The sequence below is a fragment of the Camelina sativa genome, chromosome 7, assembly GCF_030686135.1.
Source record: "Camelina sativa cultivar CO46 ecotype springtype chromosome 7, ASM3068613v1".
Lineage (NCBI taxonomy): Eukaryota > Viridiplantae > Streptophyta > Magnoliopsida > Brassicales > Brassicaceae > Camelina > Camelina sativa.
In genome coordinates, this window is record NC_141886.1 from 2,417,053 (window position 1) to 2,443,870 (window position 26,818).

The 26,818-nt window shown below is 36.3% G+C and overlaps 6 protein-coding genes and 2 pseudogenes across 11 annotated transcripts; 2 read left to right on the forward strand and 6 right to left on the reverse strand.

Annotated features, from left to right (window-relative positions):
• The first annotated feature begins 1,620 nt into the window (after nucleotides 1–1,620).
• LOC104699992 (putative F-box/FBD/LRR-repeat protein At3g59240) lies at nucleotides 1,621–4,877 on the forward strand. 4 transcript variants are annotated; one of them, XM_087458108.1, is made up of 4 exons: nucleotides 1,621–1,820; nucleotides 2,025–4,005; nucleotides 4,137–4,277; nucleotides 4,368–4,877. In XM_087458108.1, exons 2-4 carry the CDS (start codon nucleotides 3,967–3,969, stop codon nucleotides 4,686–4,688), a joined length of 501 nt encoding a protein of 166 aa, XP_087314234.1. In that variant the 5' UTR covers nucleotides 1,621–1,820; nucleotides 2,025–3,966; the 3' UTR covers nucleotides 4,689–4,877. The 4 variants fall into 4 exon arrangements, 2 of the variants coding, with proteins under 2 accessions (XP_087314234.1, XP_087314233.1); XM_087458107.1 differs by having other exon boundaries at nucleotides 1,633–1,878; XR_015561814.1 differs by having other exon boundaries at nucleotides 1,686–1,820.
• A 312-nt stretch (nucleotides 4,878–5,189) lies between these two features.
• LOC104699993 (pirin-1) lies at nucleotides 5,190–6,962 on the reverse strand. The gene is made up of 6 exons (XM_010415427.2): nucleotides 6,560–6,962; nucleotides 6,403–6,452; nucleotides 6,270–6,308; nucleotides 6,090–6,181; nucleotides 5,901–6,001; nucleotides 5,190–5,822 (listed from the first exon to the last, which is right to left on the reverse strand). The coding sequence occupies exons 1-6, from the start codon at nucleotides 6,667–6,669 to the stop codon at nucleotides 5,345–5,347; spliced, it is 870 nt and encodes a 289-aa protein (XP_010413729.1). The 5' UTR covers nucleotides 6,670–6,962; the 3' UTR covers nucleotides 5,190–5,344.
• A 2,316-nt stretch (nucleotides 6,963–9,278) lies between these two features.
• LOC104699994 (F-box/LRR-repeat protein At3g59210-like) lies at nucleotides 9,279–11,477 on the reverse strand (annotated as a pseudogene). Its single transcript, XR_015562082.1, has 3 exons — nucleotides 10,226–11,477; nucleotides 10,001–10,141; nucleotides 9,279–9,929 (listed from the first exon to the last, which is right to left on the reverse strand). The product of XR_015562082.1 is annotated as an F-box/LRR-repeat protein At3g59210-like (transcript).
• Nucleotides 11,478–12,427: 950 nt separating this feature from the next.
• Nucleotides 12,428–13,995, reverse strand: LOC104699995 (F-box/LRR-repeat protein At3g59200-like). The gene is made up of 3 exons (XM_087458808.1): nucleotides 13,858–13,995; nucleotides 12,672–13,649; nucleotides 12,428–12,574 (listed from the first exon to the last, which is right to left on the reverse strand). The coding sequence occupies exons 2-3, from the start codon at nucleotides 13,614–13,616 to the stop codon at nucleotides 12,428–12,430; spliced, it is 1,092 nt and encodes a 363-aa protein (XP_087314934.1). The 5' UTR covers nucleotides 13,617–13,649; nucleotides 13,858–13,995.
• A 3,385-nt stretch (nucleotides 13,996–17,380) lies between these two features.
• LOC147940758 (uncharacterized) lies at nucleotides 17,381–20,092 on the forward strand. The gene is made up of 3 exons (XM_087457264.1): nucleotides 17,381–17,561; nucleotides 17,809–18,750; nucleotides 18,838–20,092. The coding sequence occupies exons 1-3, from the start codon at nucleotides 17,557–17,559 to the stop codon at nucleotides 19,904–19,906; spliced, it is 2,016 nt and encodes a 671-aa protein (XP_087313390.1). The 5' UTR covers nucleotides 17,381–17,556; the 3' UTR covers nucleotides 19,907–20,092.
• On the reverse strand, nucleotides 20,060–20,752 carry LOC147940759 (uncharacterized protein At4g04775-like). The gene is made up of 2 exons (XM_087457265.1): nucleotides 20,542–20,752; nucleotides 20,060–20,469 (listed from the first exon to the last, which is right to left on the reverse strand). The coding sequence occupies exons 1-2, from the start codon at nucleotides 20,665–20,667 to the stop codon at nucleotides 20,194–20,196; spliced, it is 402 nt and encodes a 133-aa protein (XP_087313391.1). The 5' UTR covers nucleotides 20,668–20,752; the 3' UTR covers nucleotides 20,060–20,193.
• Nucleotides 20,753–21,910: 1,158 nt separating this feature from the next.
• LOC104699996 (F-box/LRR-repeat protein At3g59190) lies at nucleotides 21,911–24,314 on the reverse strand. The gene is made up of 4 exons (XM_010415436.3): nucleotides 24,105–24,314; nucleotides 23,034–24,014; nucleotides 22,734–22,877; nucleotides 21,911–22,640 (listed from the first exon to the last, which is right to left on the reverse strand). The coding sequence occupies exons 2-4, from the start codon at nucleotides 24,003–24,005 to the stop codon at nucleotides 22,191–22,193; spliced, it is 1,566 nt and encodes a 521-aa protein (XP_010413738.1). The 5' UTR covers nucleotides 24,006–24,014; nucleotides 24,105–24,314; the 3' UTR covers nucleotides 21,911–22,190.
• A 155-nt stretch (nucleotides 24,315–24,469) lies between these two features.
• Nucleotides 24,470–26,687, reverse strand: LOC104699997 (F-box/LRR-repeat protein At3g59190-like; annotated as a pseudogene). The gene is made up of 4 exons (XR_015562554.1): nucleotides 26,553–26,687; nucleotides 25,369–26,310; nucleotides 25,144–25,284; nucleotides 24,470–25,053 (listed from the first exon to the last, which is right to left on the reverse strand). The product of XR_015562554.1 is annotated as an F-box/LRR-repeat protein At3g59190-like (transcript).
• Nucleotides 26,688–26,818: the final 131 nt, after the last annotated feature.

Below are 26,818 nucleotides of genomic sequence, written 5' to 3' on the forward strand. Positions count from 1 at the left end.
ACAAAAACAGCATTTTTCACTTGTAATCTCACTCTGCATAACAGAAACTCTTTCCTCCTCATCTGTAATTTATGTAGTTTCTCTCAACGACAACAACAAAACAAGTCAACAACAACAACGGATAAAACCTCTGTAAGTAAATTAAAGATCCTTATCATGATTTTATTTTCTTCTGTTTCAAGTTTATCCCTCAACCAAGCATTGTTGATGAGTAATATCTGGTGGAAGTACTGGCTTCGTGTCTTTGCAGGTGATGATCAGAAGAGGACGTTGTTTTCATGGCATTTCTTCAACTCTTATATGATTTGACGAGAAACTCCTTAACGTGAAAAAGGTAATTATTCTTGGTGTTTCTTCAACTCATCCGAATGTTTTGTTTCTTAAATGGGATCTTGATTGATGGGTTTGTTTCTTTTTGGAGATTCTGTGAAACAGCTCTCAACAACAACAACTCATCAGCAGGGAGAAGAAGCTCAATCGTCGGCCCCAAGACTCTGTGCTACTCGAACAAGTCAGGAATGTTGTTCCATTACTCACAATCACTCAATACGTTTGTTTCAGTTCCCTATCCATTAGTTAGACTGAGATTTTTGGTTTTGTTGGTTGCTGCTTCTATAGATGATGGTTTTCTTCCCATTATGATTATCATTAAGGAAGATGCTGAATTATGGAACCCAAACGTTGGAAAACAAATCCTCTTCTTATTGCTCTGTAATTCATCTCAAATTCCTCTCTGCTTTTCTTTATTTTTTCCTTTTTCAAGTTTATCTATCCCTCAACCAATAATCCTTTTCTTTTTGTTGAACAAAAATTTGCTACTGAAGTGGAACTCGACAAGGCTCCAAAGGCAGTAATCAGAAAAATGCATAAAGGTAGTTGACATTCTTTATAACTATTATGATACCCAAATGTGGTCTGACGTTCCTCTTGTTATAGTTTATTTTAATGTGTTGATTCCTTTCACTGCAGGGAATTTTTTTTTTTTAATGGTTATGGTCTGTGAATTAATTCATGTCAAGGTTATTCTGCTTCTATTTTTGGTTAGCTAACTAAATGTTATAGACGTTGCACTATGAGTCCTCTATCAAAAATTCAAAGAAAGTGATTAAATTTTGTATTTGAACTGCAGGGGAAAAACGGCTCAAGGTATCGATTTTGATGTCTTATGGAAGACTGGTTGTAATGTCCGGAGTAAGTGCAACTTCCAGGAAGAAGAAGAAGAAGAAAACCCCGCTCAAGGTTTTGTTTCAATATATCCATCACTATTTGTTTGAAAGGTCCAATTGCTTATAATCATTCTTATTGTTTGCAGGATAAAAGAACCGTTTTAGAACCATGTCTTATTCACAAAGGACGCCTCAGGAAAATAACAAGTTCCGAGGATGCAGAGGACAACAACAAGACTGCTTGTGATGATATGCTTCACGGTTGCTTTGTTATAACAATTTTAAGACACGAACGGACTCTATAACTTGTGGGACAGGAAAATAAATTACAAGTACAATACATTAAAATTTGATGATCTAATTAAAACAAAAAGCCAAATTAAGAAGAAAAATTGCGAGATGAGATCCAAGTAACTAATCTCTGAAAACCTCAGCTAAACCAATATATCTCCTCGGCTTGTACGATGTCGTTTCAGGGCTGAGACTTCTGTCTTGTTTCTTGCTTGAACCATCGTCCCCAAACAACATTGCAAACCTAACAAACTTTAGGGTTTTGGCCAAAGATTGCAAAATTCCAGTCTTTCCACGCTCCTCTCGCAATCAACCTCTGAGAAGTTGTCAGATTTGATGGGGTCTGTGCTCTGATACCCAATAGTGAGTCTCGTCGACACTGACACCCTCTTTTGCTGTTGACACTGCCCGTATTTTTTTAGTAAGCTTCTGAAGTTTATATCTTTCGCTCGAAATCATCATGTCATTTGCCTGATTAGAAATCCAGTGTTTTTGTTTTTGTATTATTACTGCAAGCATCTGACTTTTTTCCGGGTTTGTAACTGTTTGAGATCTGTCACTTTGTAGGGCACCCGACAAAGATATGGATATATGTTGCAAAGATATAATCAGCAATCTACCCGAAGCTCTGATTTGCCACATATTGTCGTTTCTCACCACAAAGGAAGCAGCTTTGACTTCACTTCTCACCCAAAAGTGGCGCTATCTCTTTGCTTGCAGACCAATTCTTGATTTCGATGACTCGGTATTACATGAAGTGCCTATCCTAGAATTGGATGCGAAACACAGCATGTTTATGGATTTCGTGGATAGAGTGCTGAGTTTGCAGGGTAATTCTACTATTAAAAGCTTCTCTCTTCAGTGTCAAGATGGTGTTTATCCAGATTGTGTCACTCGTTGGATAACTAGTGTCATGGAACGTGGAGTATCAGATCTTGATTTACGCGTTACTTTGAATTGGCATGATGATTCGATGCCTGCAAGTGTTTTTGTCAGCAACTCACTGGTTAGGTTGAGAGTGGAAGCTGGAAATGGTGTTATCATTCATGTGGGAGATGTTTTTCTTCCAAAGCTTAAGACTCTCTATCTTGATTTAGTTTTGTTAACATATTGTGGTTTCTTTGAGAACCAAATTCCTGATTAAATCTTCTTTCTTCTTCCTTTTATCCCTTATTTTATTATTGGAAGAAGAAGAAGAGGTAATTCGAGTGAGATTGTCATGGCGCAAAAGCAGATACTTTGGTACAGAATGGTTTCCAGATTCTGGTGCCTCCTCTCACATTACCAATTCTGCTCATCACCTCCAACAGTCACAACCTTATGTGGGATCCGACAGTGTGATGGTTGGGCCCCTGCTGAGTAGGGTCGGTATAGGTAACCATCGATATAGATCAGCGTAGTAAGCGGTTCCAAAAACTTTCTAGCAGCTTTTTTTCTCCTCTCCTTTCAGTCGCTCGTTGAGACCTCATCAACTAGTTAATGCTCGTCGAGACGCCAAGCTCTCGGTGGATTCGAACCACCAAACAAGCCACTTCCCCTTTTTTCGTGGTGTTGTTGACGTTGTTGAAAGCTACAGTTTTTGGTGGGCCAAGAGTCATAGTTAGTTGCTGTTTCCTAGGGAGACTCTCTCCTTATGGGCAAGGGAGGCAGATTTTGACGGGGAGAAGGATTCGGAATATAGTTACATAAGTTTCGGTAGGATGAATTTCATTTTATGTTTGACGCATCGCGATCTCGTTCCCACTGAAACCCCCTACTTCAAGGGGAATCGAAGAAGTGAAAGAGATAGTGAAACTGGGGCAAAAAGAACTTAAGGCTCAAAAGATTCAATTCTTGCTGCTGGTAGCCGGTCTGCCGGTCGATAAGCAGCAGCTACAGGACGAGAGCTAAGCTAGCCAGCCGCCAACCAAGCAAATGCGCTATCCCTATCCCTTCCCGATGCGATGTCGCTTACTTTGATTTGAATTAATGAGGAACGAAGGCGCATGCACATTGTCTATCTCGTAATCATTTGATTCCGTCTGACTCCTCCTACTCCTCCTTTCCGAAAAGATCATCCTTGGTCCTTTTTCTTTTTGATGCTGCGATTACATAAAAACATAAACTTTGAGGCTCAATAGCTAAATACATGGCAATTAAATCATGAGCCGAGATCATAAAGATAATGCCCTTGGAAAGCTTATCTCATCTTGTCCTGTGCTTGAGGAACTAGTCATGATCAATCTATCCTGGCAAGGTTATTGGAGGCGTCCTTTTTCTTCCAAAACCCTCAAGAGATTAACTTTCCACTGTCAAGTGATTGATAATAATCCGTTTACTGTTACATTTGATACGCCGAATCTTGTCTACTTGGAATACTCTGATCATATTGCTGACGAGTATAAAAAGTTGAATTTTGATTCACTTGTTGAAGCAAGTATCGGTCTTCAAATGACAAGTGTTCAGTATGCACATGCAACCAACGGGTATATGGTAGCTGATGCAACGGATCTTATTATGGGGATAAGCAATGTTAGGATCCTTCACTTATTTGGCAACACTCTTTAAGGTTTGTATCGTAATGGGATCCTCTTAAAAGTCAGTTTGTTGTCTTCTTACTAGCAACCTGTAATTTAAATACCCTTGTTTCAGTTAGTGTTTCATGGCTTGCAAATGAAGTTGATTTGGTTTTTGTTTCAGGTTCTTACTCTCTGCTGTGAACATATACCGATATTCAAGAACCTGAATCATTTAACTATTATGACTCACTGGGAAGTGGGATGGGAATCATTGCCGGCTCTACTCAAGAATTGTCCAAATCTTGAGACTCTCGTCTTTGAAGTACCATTACATATCCTCCTTTTACTGCATTTGTTAACATACACCTTCAAACAAATTTAAAACTTTGTAGCTGTTTCCTCTATGATTCAGGGACTCCATCACAAAAATACAATTAGATGTGAGGACTTTGACGGGTGCCTATGCAAATCTTCGGAGGACAGACCCACTTGCTTATCATCAAGCCCGGTAAAGATTCTGAAGATATTGAATTTTGGTGAGATTTGTGATTACTATGGTGATGACATGGAGAAGCAGATGGAGCAAGTAGAGTATTTCCTGGAGAAAATGCCGAATCTTGAACAAATGATATTGTACTACAATGCACCGATCAATGAAGATGTGGAAAGCCAACTTCAGAGGCTAGTAGCTTCAGCCAAGGCCAGTGTCCAAGTCCAACTAATCTCTGAATAACTTCACCGTATATACTAATCTTCCCTTCCTTGTCATGTAAATGGGAGATTATACTCTCTTTTTTAATCTCGGAGAAGATCAACAAAGCTTTTATTCTAGTTTGTTCGAGTTCTGTTATGTGTTTGTATGTACTTTATGGTTTCTCAAGACTGCCAAGATATATATTAATTATCAAAGCTATTGTTCTAGTTTGGTGTCTGTCTTGTTATATACTCTGTCGGCTTCTTAATATGCATTTTCACTTTTCACTTGATATGTCTTATTATACACAATGTTTTTCATAAGGTTTCCAAGTTGTTGATTTAATTCACTATGAGATGCATCTCTAAAAATTAAGATGTGATGATTAACTAACCAAGTTACATCAAAGCTCACTCTCCATCTTAATTATGTTGACACTGAAAACAGAATGTTTGCAAAGCTTCTTTCTGGATGTGACGAGCTTTTTTTTATGTTAATCGTTGCTCAGAAAAATAAAAAGAACAACCAAAACAATTTCAGTTTGTTGTCAAATTCGAAATACTATTTGAAGAGTAATCAACTTTCTCAAACAGAGCATCGTTATTATTGCTCCTTACATTGATTTGAATGTGAAATAAAGAAAACAAACCCCAAAAATTCAAATGGTTTTTGTTTACACTATTCACTATGACCTTTTAACACTTGGCCATTTCAAACCCATTCTTAGCATTCTGATAATCGTCAAAAGCCAAATCGATCTCCGCCTGTGAGTTCATCACAAACGGACCACACTGAACCACAGGCTCACCTATTGGTTCCCCTGCAATCAACAGAAACCTCAACGACCTCGATGTTGACTTGTTCCACACGCTAACTAAACCCCCTGGTCCAAACACTACAACATGATGTGCCGATATAGCGGAAGAGTTCAAGGAACCGAACACACCCTCGTCGCCTTCAATAATGTAGGCGAAAGTGGTCCATGATTCTGGAACGGTCTTGTGGGTTTGAGATCCTGGCTTGAGGGTAAAGTCAAGGAACATAGTTGGTGTTCTAGTGTAGACTGGAGTTTTGATTCCCATGGATTCTCCGGCTATTACTTTGACCTCAACTCCGTTTTCTTCTGCTCGCGGGATGTCAAAACTCGATACCTCTTTATATTTTGGTTCGATCCTGTCAAAATCAAAGAAGAGAGAGATTCAAAAACTGTGAACTCTTTTATGAGATGAAAGTAAAGAAATCATCTTTTACATTTTGTCAGTGGAAGGCAGATTGATCCAAAGCTGTAAACCATTGTTGACTTCTTCTTCCGGGAACTCGGAGTGAATGATTCCTCTTCCTGCTGTCATCCACTGTCAGATCAAAGACTCAAAATTGAGTGAAACCAGTCTCGGAGAGGATTCTATGTTTTTCTTTGGGTGTTCTGTTTCTTGTTATTACCTGAACATCTCCGGCTTGGATTGTACCTTTATGACCTTTGGGATCTTTATGAATGATTCCTCCCTGTAGCATGTATGTAACACTCTCAAAACCTGCACCACAGTTGACCAATTATACATTAGAGACAACATTTCAAAACATATTTATTCGTGTGTAAGAGAAGGTATAGATGATATTGACCTCTGTGAGGATGATCTGGGAATCCAGCTGAGAGTGAAACTGATCAAGAAACAGAGAAAGGTTTGGATTAGCCTATAACATACATAGAATCAGACATATTTAATATACAGATTTGACGAAGGAAGGAACTTACAGGAAAAATCAACTAGCAACACGAACGGGTCTAATAACTTCTGGTCAATCCTGAATCAACCCAAAAAAATAAGAAAAATATATATGAGACTTGAAGGTGAAGCCATAGGATCACTTTCTTGAGAAAAAAGAAGAAGAAGAAGAAGAAGAAGACTCACTCTGTGATCCCGTTTCTAATGACAGCGCTTTCACCTTCCTTTTGAAGCTTTGCTAGAACTTTCTTGATCACAAGTCTCGGTACCCTACTGTTGTCGGAAGGAACAGGCATGGCGATGATGATTCTGTTACTGACCTTCTCCTTCTTCCTAAAATCTTTTTTGGTTGTTAATGGAGGAAGTGAGTTCTTTGTATTTGGGTTAGTGGCGTGCGTGTGTATAAATAATATATATAGCGAGAGAGCAATGCAGAGGATCGACTACTGCAACTGGAGAAGTTGTAAGTGAGTGGGTCCTTTGTGTGGACGTCCAAACGTGATTGTTGGTCAATAATTTGATTACATTACGGATTGATTCATTAGCCTGATTAGATTACGAATTTATATAAAAAGTTATTAAGATTGCTAAAAGTTTCCGTTTGTTGTTTAATCTTTAAGAGACGTTGGCAAATCAAAAACATAATTGCGTTCACACCATATAAGGAAGTTCTCATGCCACGTATATACGCATAGGCCTAGAAATCTTGACAAGTGAAAACAAGTGCATGTAGTAGACATTGATGTAAATAAATACACAACACAGAATTTTTAAGTCATACGAGTGTGAATATGTAATCGTATGCTTGCAGATTTGATATTTTAATATTCGCTTCGATATTCAATACAGATTTTCGAAATCTAAAGAGAATCCCCTAATTAAAATTAACATGATCGCAATATTTTCCTTTAAAAAACAAAAATGAAATGATAAGAATATAACTTGGCAAAAATAGCATCTTCATTTTTCTCGGTCTGTTTCATAATTCATATCATGTAGCCATGATTTGGCCATTACTATTTTTAATGAGATAATGAAAGTAACAAATCTCTTCCTCTCTGTCTAATGACAAACGAAGGCCTTCAAAAATATATTAAGTCGACGGCCTTGTAAAATAGTTGTTATCCATCTGGTTATTCATGTTACTTTGCAATTCAACTGGGGTGTTGATACTAAAATTCTAAATTATGTTGCGGAATAACGACGATTCATTCACATCTTATTTGTTTTACCACTCTAAGCAATTCATCTGTGTGAAATTAGTTCTTTTATATATCGGTTTAGATCCATATTGTAAAAGAAATATTCATAACAAGGAAACGGAAATTGAGTAATACTACCATAAACTTATAAATGTGAAATCTCATTATCATACTCATGATGTCTTAACTCTCGAGTGCCGACAATGTTTGAACCACTATTAAATGTATCTTCATTGGGTGTTCACACTCTACCTCTAATTATTTACTATATAAATATAAGACAATGTTTGTCAAACCTAACTTTTTGATTAATTAAAAGGCTTTTCTGTTCGTTGTCGTGCTACGTTCAATAATAATAAAATGGCTGCTTAAGCAGCTAATAAAGACAAATTTAATATTCTTCATTAACCAGGTCATATATTAATTGTATATACGACAACAAAATATTACTATTGAATGTTAAAATATTTACAATTCATCAACCACATGTTGCAGTTGTTGTATATAAAAATACGGCTGATGATTTTGATGTCCGCTCCTAGTATGAACGTCCGCGTTTTCATTAAGGGGGATACGAAACATAAACAATAAATTCCAAGATACATGCATATAGTAGAATGAGGCGAAAGATCTTTTGAGTTTCTCCATGTTGATCTCTAGGCTACTTGTGGTTTCTAATAGGAGATAGAAATGGGCAAAGATCTGCTCTGGCAAGATTATATAGGATTTGAAAAATATTGGGGGCGTTTCGTGTTCATATTGAAAGTTGAAACTACTCAAAAGAACAAAACTTTTGGATATATACCAATACCCGACATTACAAGATCCATTCTTTAAAATGAACAATATCCCAATAACAATGTGCCAGTCTAGAAAGAAAAAATATGGTTTTTAGAACAGTAAAAACAAGCAATAATATACTACTGCTCAAAACGGTTGATTTGGCCATGAGTTTTAGTGGCTATATATTGACAATTTGTAGTCCGTAGGTGTTCATGAATCATGATGATTTGGCCATCAGATAACTAATAACACATATTTTATTATATTGTGGCTAATTAGTGAATAAGAAAATAGTTTTTGAATATTTGTTGATTCTGTTTGTGTACTTTGTGTGGAAAGGTGAGAACAAAAGAAGATTTCACTTTTTAGTTTAATAGAACGTTCCAAATTCCAAAACTTTTTAGAATCTCTTTTGATGGTGCTTCCACCATTTACTACGGCTGTGGGGTTCTTCTATCCCCCCACCAGTCTATCACACGCACCCATTATCTCAACAATACACATACGCATTAAGATAGAAAGATATACATATCTATATAGAGAGGGTAAGATGTGTATATCTAAAGAAGATGTGAACATAGTTTTGTATTCATTTGACTTTTATTTAACATTTCTGTAAATCCAAAATGGCTTCAAAGGTCCACCATTTCCACTTGTTTCTCTTGTTTTGGCCTAAGTACTCTAACCCAACATTGTTTGGTTTCTCACCAATGTGGTTCGTGATTTACTTAACTTTTTGAGACGAAAAAGAGAAGTCATTCATTCACACCATTTAGAGAATGCAGCATCACAAGAAGGATCCTATGAATTGAACCAGTTTGAGAGAGCAACAGGAATTTTGTTTAGTTTCTTCTCCATTCAATTAAGAAGAGTATTAAGATAACAAAAAAATGTCTATGGCAAGTTAAGTCTCATGTTAGTTTCTTTCTATACTCAAACAATTTAACACACCAAAAGAAAGAAACTCAAACTACAACTCAAGTTTCTCACAACAAAAGCATAAATTTACAAGGATGAGAGATCTTTAATCAGCAAAGTACAAACAACAGAAATAAGATAATCTTGATTTGAGTTTAAAGGTATTGTTTAGTAACTACAGATACTTGTAGCCAAGAGACACATCCATATATAGCTTCCAAATGGTATATGAGACATGACCGCATTATTGATTCCACAAAACCAGTAAGGTTCTTCTATAGGTGCAATCCATATTTCATCGACAAGGAAATGGGCAAAGTGGATGACAAGCTAAGGTTTTCAGAGATTACTTGAATCTTGCACTTGAGTGAAGCTACTGCGGGAACCATCTGAAGTTGGCTTGCCACTTCAACTAGATCATACTCGGTTGATGTATTGTAGTATATTATGAGTTGTTCAAGATTTGGTGTTTTCTCCAAGAAATTCTCTATCTGCTCTATCTCTTTCTCCATATCGTCACCATTATTGGTTTCTCCAAATTTCAATATCTTTAGAAGCTTCACCGGACTTGAAGATAAGCAAGATGGACTATTCTCCAAACCTTGGCACAAGCACACATCCCCACATCTGTCTGTTGCTTTGTGAAGGAGTCCCTACAACATAAAAAGAAACATCTCAAACATGTAAAATTAGTAAACAGAGTTATTTTCAAGGCTTTGCTCACTTGGAAGATAAGGGTTTCAAGATTTGGACAATTTTTTAGCACATTTGGCAGTGATTCCCATCCTAGTTCCGGATGACTCTCAATAGTTAGATGAGTCAAACTGTTGAATACCGGTATCGCTTGACAGCAAAAATTTAGTGTCTAAGACAAAACAAACGATTAGCACTCACTTCCAGATACACTTTAACACAAAAAAAACCTCGACTAATGTTATACTTAACATACCTCAAGAGTGTCACAAGATAAGTAAAGGGTCTTCACAGTGCATATTCCCATAAGAAGATTCATTGCATTGCCAACCATCTCTGTTTCCTCATCAACATCTGATACGTATCTCACATTTGCTTTCTGATCATTCGTCATACGAATACAGATACTAGCTTCAACCAGCGAATCAAAATTCACTTTCGGATACTTTAGCGCAATATTATCAGAATATTCAAAGTAGACAACAGTTGGAGTATCAAATGATACACTCTTTGGATTTCCGGCATAGTGTGCACAACAAAGCGTTAGTCTCTTGAGGATTTTGGAAGACATAGCAAGAACCCCAATGATCCCAAGCAAGATTAAGCAAACTTAATTCCTCAAGCAGGGGACAACCAGAAAGAAGCTTTGCAAACCCAATCTCACTCTCTTCAAACACAACTGAATCTAGATTTAGTGTCTTAAGCTTTGGAAGACAAACATTTCTCAGTTTAATTCTGGGACCATCTTTAGGTCCTATTTTCAGCCTAACCAGTGTCTTACTCGCAAAAACCTTTGAAGGCAGCCAATAAACCAATGAGGGAGAGACATGTAGAGCAAGATCTGATACACCATGTCTCAAAGCATTTAATATCCAAGGGAAGACGTCTTCATCTTCAATACCATCTCCACATTTTAGAGAAAACTTGTTGATATGATCTTTCCCTCGCAATTTCAATACTCTATCCACAAAATCTATAAAACTCGTCTGGTCTTGCATTTCAATCTCGGGATGCAGAGAAGAAAAGACATCAAAATCAAGATTTGGTACAAGAGCAAACAGATACCGCCATCTTTTTGAGAGAAGTGATGTCAAAGCAGCCTCTTTAGTAGACAGATTTGACAAGATTTGGCAAAGAAGACTATCTGGTAAACAATTGATTACAGCTTTGGATCTATCATCCATGCTTCTTTCAAAGACAGATCAGCACTCTCAAAACCACAGATTAGCACTTACGAAACCTAACCAAGAAGATTTCAGAAGCTGAAGTCACGGTACAAAAATACACGGTCCTAACTCCAAACCAGTTTCAAGGTCTAATCCTTACAAAATCGAGGATAAACTCAAACCAGTCAAAAAAAAAAAAAAAACAGATCTTATAGGAGGAACACAAGGTCAAAAGCAGAGAATAGAAAACTTACCTTTGTTGAGTGTAAAAGCAGAGCCCATCAAAATCACCATACAGCTTCAAACAGACGGTGAGGGTTCATAAGGTATTAAACAATGTCTGGACCAAAAGAGCTGCAGCAACTTGGTACTATTAAACAATGTCTTGGAAACATGAAGGAGCAAGTAAAGTCTATCCGTCATTCAATTATTGGACTATCTTGTTAATTAATAATTTAATCTGATATAGACATATAGTATTAGCCAAGTCGTATGATCTTGTTAACGACCAGTAGAAAAATCTAAAGATATATGCGTTCACACTATAAAAGAGAACTTCTTACAAGGCACGTGCAAGCATGTTTTGAAGTTGGAACAACCAGTTTTAACATAACAGAAAAAAGGGGAAACAAACATCACATAAAGTTTTAACATTCTCAGTTTCAAAAAGGACAAAAGCCAGAGTGAAAAAGTACAAAACGACAGAAACAGAGGAAATCTTTAATTGTTTTGAGTTTAGATCAAAGCCTAGTTGAACCAGTAATCTTCGTCTTCTGGAGAAGAACAATACATAAGCATGGGATCTTTTATCTCGGTAGGAGGAGGAGACTCAGGCCAGCGATGTTCTTCTTCGGGAGGAAGAGCAGACCATTTTGTTGTTAAGAAAGAAGGAACAGTGCATGACAAACTAAGATTCTCAGAGACTACCTGGATCTTGCACTTTGGTGAAGCTACTTTAGGAATCTTCTGAAGCTTCTTGGATAAGTCTAACACAGCAGGGTCATAATCAACTGTTCAAGACGCGGCATTTTCTCCAAGAAATACCTAATCTGCAGTATTTCTGACCCGTCTTCTTCATCATTGTCATCAAACAGAAAAATCTTAAGCACCTTCACCGGAGAAGATGAAAGGCAAGAAGGATGCTTCGGACGTTTACAACAGCACACGTTCCCACATGCCTTGTTATACTTGTGGATAAGACGCTGAAGAAGTATAAAAGAAAGGTTTCATAGTTAAGTTGTATTTGTTTTTGTGACTGATAAACAAAAAGATATGCTTTAATGGGTTTTGTTCTATACCTTTAAAACAAGGGTTTCGAGATTTGCACAATTCTTGAGTAGACCTGGCAGAGAATCCCATCCAATTTCCGAGTGACTCTCAATCGTTAACTGAATCAGGTTGTTGAACACCGGGATTGGCTCACAGCAGAAAGTAAGTACCTAAAACCAAAAAAAATGAATCAATAACTATCTCATCACACACTTGTGAACATCAACTCAAGCTATATTAACCAATGGGATTGATTGAAATACAAACCTCAATAGCTTTGGCAGATAAGTAAAGGATCTGAACATTGCTTATTCCCTTGAAAAAATCTGTTGCATTAGCGGTCATCTGTCTTTCCTCATCATCTTCCGGGAAATAGTCGTCGTCTTCTGAAAAGTTTGCAGCTGCAGTCTGATCATCAGTCAGTCGAAGACCGATATGAGCTTCAACAAGCGAACTGAAGTTCACTTTTGGATACTGTCCCGCAACAGCGTCAGAGTAGTCTAGGTAAACAAGATTTGGAGTAACAAACGACACGCTCTTTGGATTCTCATCAGTGTACTCCTCCTCACGGAAAAACGTCAGCGTCTTGAGAGATTTAAGAGACACAGTGCAAAACATCCAATACTCCCATCCGATATTCATCAGAACTAGTTCCTCGAGCACAGGACAGCCAGAGAGAAGCTTCACAAAACCAAAACCACGCTCTTCAACCAAAACAGAATCAAGAAAGAGAGTCTTAAGCTTTGGAAGAAAAACATCTTTCCTATCAAGGGTGAGACAGAGATCCTCTCCTGGTCCTAATTCCAGCCTAACCAGCGTCTTACTCACAAAGATCTCAGAAGGCAAGGTATACTCCAAGAGGCTTAGATCAAGATCAGATACACCGCGTCCCAACACATTTAATATCCAACCAGTGACACGATCAAGATCAGTATCAAAACTACTACAGTCTAGAGAGAATCTGTTCACGGTAAGATTGCCTTGCAAAGCCAACACTCTGTCCACAAAGTCCATAAAACTTGTACTGATTTCAGCATCGCTTCTTCCTATATCATTCTGATAGTCGGAGTCGTCAAAATCAAGATTTGTTACAAACGCGAACAAGTAACGCCATTTCTTCGAGAGAACAGATGTTGAAGCTGCTTCTTTCGTTGGAAGGAAAGACAAGATGTGTGAGATTAGAGGATTTGGTAGATTGCTGATCAAATCCATTTTCGAACGGAGAAGATCAACAACACTTGCAACCTAAGACAGTTGGAAGAGGAAACAGGATTGTCAGAGCGGAAACTCGAAACCTAACACACCCCCAAAATACGACAATTTCTCAAACTAGAAAACAGTTCCCAAGTTCTTGTCTTTCTTTTGACACACAACTCCTAACTGGAAACAAAGAAAGCTGGTAGACACTGAGTCAGAACAAGTATCAGAAGAAGAAAGAAATGAGGAAACTTACTTGAACCCATAAAAATCGCCAGAGTCGGGAGGTATTGTGTGTGGGATCAGAGCCGCAAAATGAAAATTAGGGTTTTTTTGTCAATCTTTGCCGTCAGTGAGATAGGTGGGCGATGTGGCGGGATGGTGTGAATTCCAATGCTGGAACCACTAAACGACGACGTTTTTTTAGTGAATCACCAAGAATTGCTTTCCAATTTTGTTTGCTTCTTAATGTAAGATTATCTTATTATATAATTTGATGTGAGATTTACTGGTTAACAAGATCGTACACGTGTCAAATATATTAACTAGATCCTGACACATATCAAAAGTTTTTATTAATTTTTATTTGTATTTTCAATTCTTACTAAAATATAGATTTGATATGATGTATTAATTATATAAATATAAAATATTTATTTCTATGCATTTAGATGAAATGTATAATTAAACTTAAAATATGGTTTATTATGTTGGTATAGAATATAGCTATTTAAATGGTACTCTCTGTCCAATAATAGTTTTGGGTAAAAACACAAAGATTAATAAACAATAAATATTATGTATTTTATAATACTTCAACCAATAGGAAAATATACTTTATAGTTCAAATAGTCATAAATTGTTATAATAATAAAAATTGTACATAGAAATTTGAAAAAATATTATAAAATATAGAGCAAAAAAAGTCTTAAAACTTTTATATAATGGAACTGAGAAAGTATTAAAATGAAATATGAGAGGTTCATATTCAATATTAAAATATTACAAGATAAAATCTAAAAGCATGTATATTACTATTTAATTATTCTTTATTTTTTTTAGCCGCGTAATAACGCGGACCTTATCATAGTTATTATTATACAAGTCAATCCTGAATTTACTCCTAATTTTCTGCTATTATTATTATAATAAACTTCTCTGATAAACTTGTCTGAGATGAAGAAGAGGAATCCATTAGTCGATGAGGAAGAGTGCACAGTAGATGAGTGGCTGATGTTATCAGAGGTTACTTGCAGCAATTAGTGATGCTCTAAGTAGAGAGCAAGCTGTAACAGAGTATCGATTGGTTAAGAAAGAAAGATTCACAGTTTCGATCTTAACACACAATATGGAGAATAACAAAGGACCAATATATTGATTCCCTCTACTAATATATATGATTAAACTAGATTTTAACCCGCAATACACCGAGGAACAATATTTTTACAAAAAAAAAAAAAAATTAAAAAACTGTATTTGTTTGTTAATTTTGTTTAGTGTTTAAGATTGTATAGTTGTATTTTAATTGTTAATTATAAAATTTGATCAGCTGTATACCGCAGACACGTGATAATTATTTAGTTTTATTTATACTAATGCTACATTTGTACCGTATCGAATTTCTTATGGTTATAAAAATAGAAATTTTTACTGCTTTTTAGATTTAACCCGTGAAAAAATTATTCTTACATTATTATACTTTAAATTTTTAGTGTTTTTAAATTTAATCCGTAAGTTTAAAGTTATTTAGATTTAACTTGTGAAAGAATTATATCCATAAAAGTTGTTATGCAGTATACCGCATATTAATTTATATTATAAATACTCCAATTTATTAGATTTAACCGGTGAAATAATTATTTTTGCATTTTTTATCAGCATATTAATAACCATTAAAGTTTTAATTGTTCATATGAAACAATATAGTTATTACTGAATATTAGAGTTTTTAAAAGAAGAAAATATTGTATAGATATTTTTGGCATATGTTATTAAGTGTAACAAATTTCTTAATATATAAATTGTTTTAGGAAATTATAAACCAAATTTGTAGAGACATTTTAGGAATCTAATTGATTCTGTTTGTATGTGCAACTTTTTTTCAACCAAACATTAAATAAAACTAAAACAGAACTCCAAGATTGGTAGTCCAAACCGGAGGTATGTGCAATTTTTTAAGGATTAACTTTGTAAATAAGTATGACTTAAAGGACATCAAATGTACTTCAATTTATAGAAATACCACGTAATAATTATTTAGTTTTATTTATTATAATGTGAGAAATCTGAGGAATCAATCCCTAAGTACCTCAAATCAAGTAATGTAGATGACTAAATCTACATTTTACAATCAAAATATGTAAAGCAAAAATTTCTATAGAAAGTCTATACAAACAAAATCTATAAAGATAGTTTTGGTGATTTTATGGGATTAAAATTTTAATGGGTAAAACTGTTTTTGGAAAAATCGGAATGTATAGATATTGTTAAGATTTTATGACAATAAATGTAAAAAATGTTGTCGATTTAAGAAAATTAAGTATTTGAGCTTTTCTACAATGTTATTTATGGAATTTTTTTAGAGATTAATGTTGTAAATAAAAATTTAAATAAACAAAACTTAAAGGACATAACAAAAAAACGTACTTCAAAAATGTTATATAGATGTATCGGCTTTATCCAAGTGATCAAGAAGAAATTTAAAGAGAGAGAGAACGACGCAAACAGTAAATAAGCAGCAACAACTTGGCATATTACAGATTATAGGAAATAATTCATCAAATTCATACATAATTGATCTATGGATTGGGGGGGGGGGGGGGGTTAGTACAGAACTATAGATAGAAAAGAAAGAGATTGAAAAGTTAAAAGAACAAAAACAAGATAGCCTTCTTCTAGTCTTTTGGGCGGTGAAGAACTCTGCATCCTGCAGTGCTTCAGTCTGTTTTTTTAGGAGTCTTTGAACGTACTCCACCTGTGTAAAAAAAGAAACAAAAATAAATAAAAAAGGAGGTGATTGATAGATAGCCAAACAAGCACAATCAGAATCCATTTAACGAGAAACATATATATATAACCAAAAAAAAAAAACTTATATATAAAAATGCTCTCACTTCATATCCAAGAGCCCGCACCCAATAGCCATGGTAACTAGCACCACGAGCAGCTACGTCCTTATATGTCAAAAGTACTGAAGTAGTTTTACATGAAAGAATGAATTGAATGTAAAAATCAGTAGAGGAGGTATAGTAATAGATCAAACATTGCTACACAGCAGTACAGAGCAAGTAAAAAAAAGATGGGGTCGTACACATTTTTGTGGATTCAAACACGGATTTGCCAAGTGCCTCAAGCTTTCAGGATTTGCTAAGTGCCTCAAGCTTTCTGGATGTGTCTGCAGCCATGTCCAGGTAGTATTTCTCATCTTTTGCATACTCTTCAATCGACTGAGAGAGATGACCGACCGTAGTGAACCATTATTGAGAAAGGCAGACACAATATACGGGAAAAGGGTATATTTCTACCCGTACTATTTGTAAAGTGTATATTTCTACCTAAACAAAAGAGAAGTGTATTATCCAACCGGAACGCCAATAAAATTCAAAATTACTACCCAAACTTTGAAGCGTTATCGATAATACTACATTGACACAAAAACTGTTAGTCAACCGTTAAATATGAGTGATTCGTATGACACATAAGCAATGATGTGGCAAGAGGTTTTGGAATCAAACTCAAAACGACGTCGTTTTGATTTGGGGGAAAAACTTCAATTAGGGTTTTTTTTTTTTTTTGATTTCACGATTCATTTCTCTCTTTCTCTTTCTCTTTCTCTGCGAAGTCGAAAATGAAGAACGAGGATTGAAGTTAATTGCGAGGGATAAGTGTAGAGGAAACAAGGCGTGAATCGTGGGAGTTGTTAGCATTACCCATAATCGTTTCTACAGAAGCGAAAATGAGGTATTTTTAGTTCGTATTTTGTCGTATTTTTGGTATTAAATCTTGTATTTTTGGTAATACACAATCGATTTTTGGTATTAAATCTTGTATTTTGTCTTGTTTTTGTTTAATAGTTGCATAATGTAGATATTTGGAGACAATAATTTGAAGTTTTATCTTTAAAGAGTCGTATTTGTTTACTGCACACTAAGTGTTTGATTAAATGCTTGAGTGTTTGAAACTTTGTATAATTTTTTTTTGTTGACAGCAATCCGGATCATGTGACATTCCTTGTGTATTTTGGAGGGTATTGGGTGAAGAATCATGTAGGAGATGTTGCTTATCTCAATGGTAAAGATATAGCTATAGAATGTAAACCAGAAGAGTTTTTCATCAAGTTGTCGGCGGAGTTGGGGGAGGGATTATATGGCCAAAACATGTGGTATAAGTACCCTTTTGAAGAGCATAATGAAAGAAAGAGATTGAGGTCTGCGGATTTGAGTTTTAAGAGGATGTGTGATGCAGGCAGATGGACTGGAGTGATGAATGTTTTTTTGGTGAACTCAACAGAGCATCCTAATGATATCGAGTCATCTGAGCCATGTGAAGAAGAGATCCGGGTTGAAAGAAATGTGGCTTCTTTTGTTGATGAGGATGAGGATTTCGATTATCATAACACACCTCCTAACTCTGATGGTGAAGAAGAAGAGGAGCATTTGGTTAGATACAAACGAGGTAGTGGTCAGCTAGAGATAGAACAAGTATTTGATAGTCTAGAGGAGTTCAGAGAAGCTTTAGTAGCTTATGCATTAAAAGAGGGTTGTAACATAAAGATAAGTAGATGGGGGAAAGACAAGTCAGCGGCTGTGTGTGGGACTAAAGAGCCTTGTCCATGGTATATCTACTGTTCTTATGAGGAGTGCGTTGGCAAGTGGAAAGTGAAAACTTTTGAAGATCAGCACAGTTGCACAAATGATAACTATTGTAAGATATTGAAAGCACCTGTGATTTGCAAGATGTTTTTGGATGAGATCAGAACTGATCCTGATTATGGACCAAAAAGGATGCAACAAGAGATTGAGAAGAACTACAATCTGATAGTAAGCATAGACAAATGTAAAAATGCTAAGAAAAAAGCTGTAGAGATCATCGACCGTGAGCACAAGGAGCAATTTTCTAGGCTGAAAGATTACCGTTTAGCACTTCTTCAGTAAGTTCTTCTTTCATTACTGAAATTTTAAATTTAACAAGTGTTTTCCAATCTGTTAACTAGGTTTCCATTTTGATATTTTGCTAGATCTAACCCTGAGTCAACAGTAGTGCTAGACACAGTGCTTGATGATGATGGATCAGAGATCTTCCATAGACACATCTATGGGAACCTAAAGAAGATATTTCCCCATCAAGGTGACATGAAAAAGCTCTTTTGGCAAGTAGCGGAAAGTTATACCACGAAAGAGTATGAAGCAAATTTGGAATTGGTAAAGAGCTATGATATGCGTGTTTATGAAGCCATGATGGAGAAGAACCCAAAGAATTGCAGCCTTGCTTTTTTCACGCCAACATCCTCCTGCGTAGATGTTCATAACAACATCTCTGAATCTTTCAACAATGCAATAGATCCTGCAAGGTATATGCCAATGGTAGAGATGTTGGAGACGATAAGGAGAAGAACCATGGTGCGTATTGATATGAGGAAGACAAAAGCTGACAAGGATCTAAGCAGAGTACCTCCTAGAATAAAAGAAATGATAGCGTTGGAGCAGAAAAGGCTTAAGTTCTGCAAGGTTATCCCTGGATCAGACGGTAGAAATGAAGTCCGTGAGTCAGGTACATCTTACTCTGTGAACATTACAATGAAGACATGTGCCTGCAGGAGATGGAAAATGAGTGGAGTTCCATGTCGGCATGCATTACGCATCATCGCAGAAAAGAAGCTAAATCATGAAGATTACATCTCTAGTTGGCTTCTCAATGGAAGGCAACAACAAATTTATAGGGACTCAATTCGGCCAGTAAATGGTATGTGTTTCTGGGATAACTCCGGTTCTGTGATATTGCCACCTCCAAATCTGGTTGAAGAACTTGAAAACAGAAAAGGAAGAAAGCCAAAGCCAAAAAGGAAGAAAGGGAAGAATGAGTCTCCAAAAAAGAAAAAGGCTAGTAGAGAGAGGAGAATCATGCATTGTCGTCGTTGCAGTTTAACTGGACACAATGCAGCTAAATGTCCAAATATGGAAGTGGAAAGGTCTATGCCACCTAAGAAGAAGAAGAAGACTAAACCATCGGCAGATGGAGGAGGACCAAGTAAACCAACACAAGACACATTTTCAAGTCAACCAACACAAGACACATTTGAAGTATGAAGCGGTTTAGGACTATTTCTTTTTCTCTTTTTGATGTCATGGTCTGTTTTTGGGGACATGTAACAACACAATGTCTTTTGATTTCATGGTCTGTTTTGTGACATGTACCACAACCAAATGTCTCGGTCTATTTTGGATTCTATCACAGTTGGATTGGGTTTGAGCAATGTCATATGTCTTGTTCTTTTTCCATTACCTTTCATACAAACAAACAGTCTTACAAGCCATATTTTTCTCTAAACATCCAAACTAGTTACTCTCATACAACCACTTTTTAACTCACATATTCAATACATACACATGAAAAACAAAACCATAGCCATAACAAAGCCAACAATGTTCTTCAAGCTTCTTAGTTGCATTTTCATCTCTTCGACCTCCTTCTCAACCACACCCAAATGCACACGAGTCTCCATGGCGAGAGTATCAATCTGAGATTCGCAAGCATTGACACCCTTCTGCAATGTCATTGCAGCTCCATCAATGTTCTCCACTTTCTCAATCAAGTCCTCGATCTCTTCGACCATAGACGTATCGGTCCATTTAAATGTATGATACCAATTCTATAACATTTACAGACTTTTAGTTGCAGACACAGCCAAACTATACAACAAAATTTAGAGAATCACACTTACCCCATCCCTTCCAAACGGACACCCATGAAACAATCTTCCAGGATTTTTAGCAGTTGTCGATGTCTTCAAAACAACAGGTTCTCCACATTGACATCTCTTGGGGAAACCTCTTCTTTGATTATCCATTTGATTTCTTCGAAGAGAAAGAACCCTAATTGAAGAACGCCTTCGCAGAGAAAGAGAAAGAGAAAGAGAGAAATGAATCGTGAAATCAAAAAAAAAAAAAAAACCCTAATTAAAGTTTTTCCCCCAAATCAAAACGACGTCGTTTTGAGTTTGATTCCAAAAACTCTTGCCACATCATTGCTTATGTGTCATACGAATCACTCATATTTAACGGTTGACTAACAGTTTTTGTGTCAATGTAGTATTATCGATAACGCTTCAAAGTTTGGGTAATAATTTTGAATTTTATTGGCATTCCGGTTGGATAATACACTTCTCTTTTGTTTAGGTAAAAATATACACTTTACAAATAGTACGGGTAGAAATATACCCTTTTCCCCACAATATACTAACCAGTATAAAAGACTTTGCTCTAAAAAAAAATGGATTCTCAAATAGCCATATATATATATATATATAGTTAAATTTCAAAAAAAGATATAAACAACATTATTGTACCTTGTTAAATAAGTCTATAATTTTTTGAAGATCTCTAATCTGCTTCTTGGGATTGCCCGAGTTGAAGAAACCCGTTCCTCTCCGACCATAACAAATTTTGCATCCAACCAACTAAAAAAAGAAAAAAAAATCAAAACTTTGACCCAATCAAATCAATCAATCTGTCTGAAAAAAAAGTTAGGGTTTTTTTTTTTTTGGCAAACAAAAATTAGGGTTTTTATATGGTTCCATCTCTATATATAACTACACAAATCCAAAGACCAAAGTAAATCACAAAACCCTTACATATGCTGAAGCAATTTAGATCTGAGCCTGGATGGGAGTGTTCTGAAAGAAGGTACATAATCATCAAGAGAAGGGCTTCTTCTTGTTTCCTCCATCGGTTATGATTTCCTACTAATCCCACCACTAAATGATCAAAGAAAGAGAGAGAGAAGTTATAGTTATTCCGGAAAAAGAAGTTATATTTAAGCAGAATTTTTATAATTCTCAAAATAAAAAATGTCAACTATTTTTATTTTGGAAAATAAGCTACATCATTGTTTTCTTCACTTTTTCCTGTTTTCCAAAAATATGTTTTGAAGAAGAAGTTATAGAAAAAATAAATAAATATAATCTTTGTTTTCCTTATAAGTCTTTATTAATTTGAGCAAATATATAGTATATATCAAACACTCTACTAAGCACATCGGTTAACTAAGAGTTGCTTGGAGCAACTTTAACACTGAAGCCTTACGAAAATATGTGAACCAAAAAGTAGAATGCATATTTTAGAAGCTTAAACAGTAAGACAGAGCATAAATACAACAAGTCTTTCAATGACAAAAACAGAAGAAGCTTGCTTAGAGTTTTAGCAAACTATACAAAAAAAACTTTCTTCTAGGCAAGACAAGTCCCATGGTTTACGCATATCACCAACATGGATAACCAGAAAATGAACATCGACAAGCTGAAAGGGCAGAGACAAGACAGGAAATAACTACCAATGCTTTGATAAACTTCTCTGAGACAAAGCATGATGATCTTCAAACCGGGAAGGTGTTTTTGAAGAAGACGAGTCCACTTGTAGATGATGAAGAGTGCACAGTAAATGAGTAGCTGATGTTATCAGAGATTATTTGGATCTCGCATTTGGTTGAGGCTACTTTTTTAAGCATCTGAAGGTCGGTTGATACTATTTTCAGATCATCATCAAATGGAGTGTCATAGTATAATATCACTTGTTCAAGATTTGGCATTGCCTCCAAAAAGTGCTTGATAAGATCCGTCTGCCTATCCATGTCATCTTTGTAATTAGAGATTTCTCCAAACTTCAGTACCTTCAGTATCTTCACTGGACTTGATGATAGCCAAAGTGGAGTGCCGTACCATGGTTTGCACTGACACGTGTCACCTTGATCGCTAAAACATTCGTTTGTGTCCTTGAAGCGGTAATCCGTGTCAAAACATTGATTTAAATCTCCGTAATGGAGTCCCTGAAGTATATATAACAAAGAAAATGATTTTTCTAGAAGTGTGTTTGAAAAGAAATGTGTCAGCTGATGCAAGAAAAAGATATGTGATGTTACTTTGAAGACGAGGGTTTCTAGATTTGGAGAGTTCTCAAGTATTTTCGGCATTGATTCCCAGTCCACCATTTGGTCAGTTTCAATTGTTAAATGAATCAGGTTGTTGAAGACTGGTATTGCCTTTTTACAGCAAAAAGTAAGGACCTGAAAGAAAGAAAAAAAGATCATCAGTATTCAATTCATTTGCAATCATCAACTCGAATATAACTAATGGAACTACTGGTTCGAAAATAGGCTTCATTCAGAGGTTTAATTAAAGAAATACAAATATGAAGATAAAGATGGGATTCATATGCAAACCTCAAGAGCCTCGGACGATAAGTAAAGGATTTTAACATTGCATATTCCCTTGAAAAAAACGGCTGCATTTGCGCCCTTACATCTTTTATAACCACGATGACTATGTACAAAATCTCTTGCGTCCCAGACCTGATCATCTGTCATTCGAATGCCTACGCTAGCTTCGACAAGCGAATCAAAATTGGCTTCTGGATACTTGGCCGCAACAGTATCAGTAAACTCTAAATAGACAAGGTTTGGAGTGTTGAATGATACACTCTTTGGATTCTCATCAATGTTCTGGCAATCAATTGTTACCCTCTTGAGGGATGGGTTGGAGACAGAGCAATATTCCCAGTAATCCCACATCATTTTAATCATAACTAACTCCTCAAGGGCGTGACAACCAGAAATCATCTTGGCAAATTTAGGACCACCCTCATCACCGAACGAAACATCACTAAAATGCAAAGTCTTAAGCTTTGGAAGAGAAACCTCACCAACATCAATAGTGAACTCATCTGTACCTGCTAGTTTAAGCGAAACCAATGTCTTGCTCATCAAGACCTTTGGAGGCAACGGATACTCATATTCCGAAGCTATGAACAGATCAAGCTCTTGGACACCACGGTCCAACACATTGAGTACCCAACCATTGACACGAGATGGATCAGAACCAATTTTACACTTGAGAGAGAACTTTTTTAACGGAGCTGTCCCTTGCAAAGCCAACACTCTATCCACAAAAAGCTTGAAACTTTTACGCATCTCAAGCCTTTTTCGTCTACCCATTGTGGGACGGTCGTCATAGATGGTGTTATCAAAATCAAGATTAGGCACAAAAGCTAAAAGATACCTCCACCTTTTTGCGAGAACCGATGTGGAAGCAGCCTCTGTTGTGGGAAGGAAGGACAAGACATGACAAAGAAGAGCGTCTGGTAGATTGCTGATCAAATCTTTGGAACCAATGTCCATCTTTTTCGAATTCATCATATATTTCACCTGGACGATGATTAGTCAGAAGCTAACACACAACTAATTTTGGGAAAACGAAGGCACAGGTTTGACAGGAAGAAGAAATTGGGAACTTACTCGGGAATAAAAGCCAGCAGTAAGGATTTAGAATCAGATGTTGAGTGGTAGAGGTAACACTGGAAGAGCAGATTAGGGTTTACACTTTTTGGAACCGTCGCCGAGACCCGAGAGTGAGTACTGTGGCGGGACGGGTGAGTTCCGATGCTGACAAGTGATAATTTTCTCTAATTTTTATTATTTTTGGCCAATCAATCACTAATTTGTTGTGTTCTTTTAGGCTAATAAATTCATTATATCTTTTCCTAATGGGCTACGATTGTTACAAAGTATGGGCCTGAGTTTATGTCTTTTTCTTAATGGGCTATGATTAGTCTCACTCACCAACATCCTGATTAAATTGGTAAATGAGGGCATATGAAAAATTCAGAAAGACTGTTAGATAAAAACAGAACCGAGACCAAACTACTACATACCACCTGTTATTGTTGTTTTAAGCTAAAACTTAAACAAACCAAAGCTTTGCTAATCTTCTCTGAGATGGAAAGAGGAACAATAATTAGACCGGAAAGGTATTTTTAAGGAAGAAGAGTCCACTTTTTGAGGAGGAAGAGTGCAGAGTAGATGAGAAGCTAATGTTATCAGAGATTACTTGGATCTTGCATTTAGGGGAGGCTAGGTTTTCAAGCAGTTGAAGTACGCCTGATACCATACTCACATCTTCATCATATGGAGTATTATAGTATAATATCACTTGTTCGAGATTCGGCATTATCTCCAAGAAGTACTTGATCACCTCCAGTTGTCTATCTATGTCATCTTCGTAACTAAACATTTCTCCAAACTTGAGTACCTTTAGCATCTTCACCGGACTTAATGAGAGGCAAGTAGGAGTGCCTTCCCAAGGTGTTCCAACGCAATTGCCCTCATGGTTCTCCCAACATTTGTTTCCATCTTTGAAACAGTATCTCACATCCTCACTCTGATTTGTATCTTTGTAATGGAGTCCCTGAATTATAATAAACGAAATGAGAATTTTAGAATATAATTGTGTTGGAAAAAAATTGTGTTAATGCAAACGAAGGATAAATGTATGTACTTCGAAGACAAGGGTCTCAAGATTTGGACAGTTTACGAGTAGATTCGGCAAAATTTCCCATCCTACTTTTCGGTCAGTCTCGATGGTTAAATGAATCAAGTTCTTGAAGACCGGTATTACTTTGCAGCAGATAGTAAGTACCTTAAACAAAACAAAAACCAAATCACTCTTTTGCGATCCTTAACTCAACAATATATCTTTAAGCAGTGTTTTACACCAACATACCTCAAAAGTGGCAGCAGATAAGGAAAGGATCTCAACATTGCCTATTCCCATAAAGAAACCTGTTGCATCGGATGAATCTCCTGCTGGCTCGTTCTGATACAGTGTGGTTCGAAGATCGACACTAGCTTCAACAAGCGAGTCCAAATTCACTTTTGGATACTTGATCGCAACAGTATTAGTAAATTCAAAGTAGACAAGACTTGGAGTATCAAATGAAACACTCTTTGGAATTCTCTTCAATGTAATCACAACAGAGTTTTAGTCTCTTGAGGGTTGGGCTAGACAAAGAGCAAGAATCCCATATCACACCAATCATGACTAACTCCTCTAGCAACTGACAGCCAGAAATTAGCTTTGAAAAGACAGCACCACTACCTTCGAATGTAACATCATCAAGATACAAAGTCTTGAGCTTTGGAAGAAAAAACTCTCCCACATCAGGGGTGAAGTAGTCTGTACCTTCTACTTTCAGCCGAACCAATGTCTTGCTGATCAAGACCTTTGAAGGCAGGGGATAACCATAGTCTGGAGAGATGTATAGATCAAGATCAACAACACCAAGCTCCAACGCATTGGTTATCCAGCCATCAACACTAGATGGATCAGAATCAGTTTCACAAATTAGAGAGAATTTGTTTAACGGAGCATTCCCTTGCAAAGCCATTATTCTATCAACAAAAACCTTAAAACTTTGACGCATCTGTAGCCTTTTTCTTCTACCCATTTCAAGATTGTCATAGATGGAGTTATCAAAATCCAGATTTGGCACAAAAGCCAACAGATACCTCCACCTTCTCGAGAGAACTGAAGTCAAAGCAGCATCTCTTGTGGAAAGGAAGGACAAAACATGGCAGAGAAGAGCGTCTGGTAGACTACTGACTAAATCTTTGAAACCAATATCCATCTTTTTCGACGTCATTGAGACACGTCAGTAGTTAAGACCTAAAAGATGATGTTAAAAAAAATTGTGTATAAGTTGACTTAATCAGAGGTTTTTCAGAAGCAAAACTCAAAAGACAACAAACAAATACAATGTTATCAATGGCAAACCAGTCGCAAGGGTTATAGTGTTTTTGCACAGTCAAGAGGTTTCAATTCAAGCAAGAACCCTCAAAAAAAAACTACTAGAGAAAACCCAAATAAGACATTCCAAAAGCACAAATAAGAAATACTATGAAACTTACCCGAGAATCTGAGAACTGAGAACTTCCAGTGCCTCGGATTCGAGATTAAATGCTTAGAGGGAAGTGGAAGGGTCCGGTCCATGCAATCGTCATCGGGAGTGAGGTAGTAATTAGTAGTATTGGGGCGGATGGGTGAGTCCCGATGATGTCATTAATGATTAATATAACAAAATCCATCTTGGTTATTAAATTTGTTACCAATGGAACGCCGAAATACTATTCTCTGATATACTCGAGGATTACTTATACGTCATTTAATTTAAGCA